The 4,229-nt window shown below is 46.3% G+C and overlaps 1 protein-coding gene across 1 annotated transcript; it reads right to left on the bottom strand.

Moving 5' to 3' along the window:
- Positions 1-564: 564 nt before the first annotated feature.
- Positions 565-2,389, bottom strand: LOC147707081 (uncharacterized). The gene is made up of 2 exons (XM_086925172.1): positions 1,960-2,389; positions 565-1,688 (listed from the first exon to the last, which is right to left on the bottom strand). Exons 1-2 carry the CDS (start codon positions 2,378-2,380, stop codon positions 673-675), a joined length of 1,437 nt encoding a protein of 478 aa, XP_086781298.1. The 5' UTR covers positions 2,381-2,389; the 3' UTR covers positions 565-672.
- Positions 2,390-4,229: the final 1,840 nt, after the last annotated feature.

Below are 4,229 nucleotides of genomic sequence, written 5' to 3' on the forward strand. Positions count from 1 at the left end.
TATATATTTCAAAACAGCGGCATCTATGCACGGCTGACTGCAGGGGAATTTGGTGAAGGATACCTCCTAGGTAAGACACAGTGTCTGACCCCCATAATACCTATTGCAGTAAGAAGTACATGTATGCATGTGAGTAATGTATTCCTTTTTCCTTTTAGGAGACAGTGCATATGCCCTTCACTCTTTTATACTCACCCCCTACCTCAACCCCTCAACACCCAGCCAAAGGAGGTATAACCGGGCCCACAAAAGCACAAGGAATGTGGTTGAACGGACCTTTGGCATCTGGAAAAGCAGATTCAGATGCTTGCACAAGAGTGGAGGTGCAAGGCAGTATACCCCCATCACCTGCTGTAAGATTATTGCTGCCTGTGCCATGTTGCACAACCTTGCGGTGAAGAAGGGTACTGAGGTGGAGTTGTCAGACTACGAGGATCATGACGACGACATTGCTGTGCCTGAACCACAACCTGCTGGAGTGTCAACACCAAGTGATGGCAGAAACAGACGTGAGGAGATTACACACAACTATTTCTGAGTGAGTAATGAGACACAGACATGTTTGAATGAGAAGAACGTAATTTAATGTTGCCACAACGTTCATGCACTGATGTGCAACAAAACAAACTTATTAAAGGTATGTCCCAGGTTTCCTCACCCACACCGGCAATGTCATTTGCGGCCGTGCTTCCCAGAGCCACTGGGATGTTGCTCGCTGCTTTCCGCATGGCCTGCAGGCTCAGCTGAGCGCCTGGTACTCCTACGTGGCTCAACTACAGCGCTTGCCAAGCTGCTGTGGCTACTGCTGTCGTCTGCCTCTGCCACATCCAGGGCAGGATTTACTGCAGTGTGTGATATTATCATCGCCTCCAGGGCACTAGTGATCCTGGCCATGCCCCTGGTGACCTCTGCTGTGTTCTGTGTGAGGCTCTCCTGCATATTGATGCCTCTACGGCATAGCTGGGATGTGGCAGTGGCCAGACGATTCATGGCCCTATTGTGAACACGCGCATCCCTGCGCCTTGTGTGTTCAAGGCTGTCCATTTTTGCACAGAGCTGGGTGATGGAGTTGCTCATTTGCTGCATTCCTAATGCAATGTCTGCATTTGTCTTTGCTACCTCCATATTACTGTCTACAATGTCTTTGATGCCCTTCCCCATGTCTCCTATTTGTTGGTTTAGGACTCTGAATTGGCGGTGGCAGGCCTGTATGGATTTTCCCTGCATGCGCTGTATGCGCACCATGCTCCCCTCCAGGCCACGGAACACAATGCCATCTCCAGGTGCACCTGCACTGCTGGGTCTGCGTTGGCGTCTGCGCGAGGTGCTTGACTGATTGGTGGACTGCAGTGCAGCAGGAGTCACTTGTACAGTTGCTGGAGCCTCACCCTCTGCTCCCCCAATTATTGGCAGTGGGGCCACGATTCTCCTTCTGGCTGGTGAGGTTGCAGGTGCAGACAGGGACATTGATGGGGATTTCTCTGGTGAGAAAACCAATGGAGGGGATAGTGAAAGGTGTGGGGAGTGGGGAAACTCGAGGGACTGTACTGTATCATCCTCATTGGAGATGGCAGTGGTGTCTTCTTCCTCCTGCGAGGCTTCTACATTGCTTGGCCCTGCCTCCACACTCTCCTCCCTCACTGGTGCAGTCCCTTCTGATGCTGAGGCTCGACTGCCTGATGTTGCCCCTAGGTATAAAGAAGCGTATGTCAACTGAGTGCTACTGTGTCACAGTCACTACAATAAATGCTTTGCACATTTAACTTTCATTTATCTGATTTACTTTCAGTGCCTTGCTGATGTCTGTGCACTTACACACGGTCCTACATTAGCTGACTACATTTCCCATAATGCATTGCTTCTGTATAGTGCTAGCAGTACTGGACTGGGGTTGGCCTGTACACAAAGGCTAAAGGGAAGCAGGTTGCTATGGGGTGTCATGCTGCGCTTGCCTCTTACCTTTTCTTGTAGCTCTGGCTGACCTGTCCACATCTCCAAGTCCCACAACACTGACAGGCTCGATGGTTGAGGCCACCAATTCCTCCAGGTCAGTCAGGGGGGGCGCTGGGTTCCTGCCTCCACCGGTGACACCAGCCTGCTTATGAATTTCTGCCATCTTCTTTTTTGTGAGGCTCCTGATATCATAAAAGCGTTTCTTCAGGTCCTCAATGTTCCTGCTTGTGACTCCCACTGCATTGACCTTTTCTCCTATAGCAAGCCACATTTTCCTTTTAGCAGACTCAGGTACAGTGAGAGACTGCCTGCCAAATAGTTGCTTGTGGACTCTCACAACTTCCTCCACCAGTACCTGCAGCTCCATGCTGTTGAACTTTATTTTTCTTTTCCTCTCTGCCTTCTGGCTCTCAGTGCTGCTTGCCATTTTTCTTGTAGTAAACTCCAAACAAACTCTCCCTGCTGCTCTGTCTCTCTGCTCAGCTCTGACTGCCTCTCCATAACATTCTAATGAGTTGCAGCTGCTTGGGTAGCCACTTCCTGGTAGGGAGGAGGAGGATGGTAGCACCTGATTGGCTGTTTTCATTAGTTTCACTTTTGCTTGCTTTCCGATTCGGAATTTACCGAATCGGTATTTACCGATTCGGTATTTACCGATTCGGTATTTCCAATGCATTCCTATGGGCCTTTTGGCCCATAGGGATGAATGGGAATTACCGATTCGGTAATTACCGATTCGGTAAATACCGAAAGTCCGATACCGATTTTTACCGATTCGGTATTAAATACCGATTTATTCACGACATCTCATTTACCGATTCTTGAATACCGAATCAGTAAAATTCGATATTTAAGAATCGCTAAATGACTTTTACCTACATCTGGCCCTTAGTCTTGTATTAGCTATATATTTTGAGGTATCACCTCATGACAGTTTTTTATTTCTCAACAAACCTTTAGTTTTGTTGTCAGTTGTTTCTAGATAAACTATAGCAGTTCCTTCACCAACTGTAGTGAGCATGATTCCAGCATCTAGCCCACAAGTTAATTTAGAAGGGGTAGCTTCACCCAAGTCCTTTCTGTCTGAGCCCTGCCAACAGAATGTACAAGTTGAACAAAAACACTGGTTACCTTGACGATTTTACGATGTTGCAACTGAACTCAACGCGTAGCGAAATCATGTCTGTTAATGCGTCTCTCCTTTTCTTCTTACTATTCCATCAAGGTGTGATACTGATGTGGGACGTCCTTTGTTGTGAGATCAAAGTGGAAGGGAGAAGGGAGCTGGCAGCCGGGAAACAGGTTAGCGGGTGGCAAAGAGGCTAAGTGAAGGAGAGGAGTGTGGAAGGTCTTTAAATAAGACTGCTTTAGAACGTTCATAAAGGTTACATTCTAATTGTTTGTAACAAGGAACAGGCGCAAATAATTAACTTGATGAGGCTGCCTTTTAGAAGGTGCTTTAGAATCTTCACAAAGGTTGCCTTCTAATTGCTTTTAGCAAGGAGCAGGTGCAGGGCATTGATTTGATGAGGGTGGTCTTCCAGATGGTTCACGTTGAGGTCGTCTATGCCAGTTGCTTGATGCTTATATAAAATTTGTAAAAGCCAATAAGCCTTTTCGAACAAACTGGGGAACACCAGCTGCAGCAGCTATTACCAACAGCATATAAAATGGTGGCTGCAAGATGTTTGTTTATTCAAAAGTGTTGGGAGGAATAATATTAGTCATGGCACTATATTGTGATAATCAAGAGAGGTGAGGTGTGGCAGGAATCCTGACAGCATGACCTCAAGTTCTTGCCAATGTCTTGCATTAAACTGCCCTGTTCTAAATTGTCTTTAGTTTGGATAGTTAGTTGCTGGGTCAAGTTTGAGATACCCTTGCATCTCTAAACCTTTGCAAAAAGTATGTGTAGGCAAGAATGGCTAGAAACTAGGAGGACATTTTAGTTATGTCAATTTTCTTGCTTGTATATTCTGCTGCAATGATGGTCTCTGAGAAGATTTTCAGCTGGGAGTACCTGCACCTTCATGTTGCATCCCTGAATGTTTATTGCTTGTCAGTTTACACCAGCCTCTGTAAAGAGTGGTATGGAGAGAAGTGAGTGGCTTAGACAAGATCAAGAATATAAGAACCTAATTGTTAAATGTTAAATGTAATGCTCATGAGTGGGCTTGGCGACTCAACTGAGGGACTGAGATATGGAAGGTGGGCAAGAAGGGGTAGACTTTATTTGTACATTTTACAGTGTTGTCCTTTTTATTTTAGTTTGATTT

This window comes from Lissotriton vulgaris, chromosome 6, assembly GCF_964263255.1.
Source record: "Lissotriton vulgaris chromosome 6, aLisVul1.2, whole genome shotgun sequence".
Lineage (NCBI taxonomy): Eukaryota > Metazoa > Chordata > Amphibia > Caudata > Salamandridae > Lissotriton > Lissotriton vulgaris.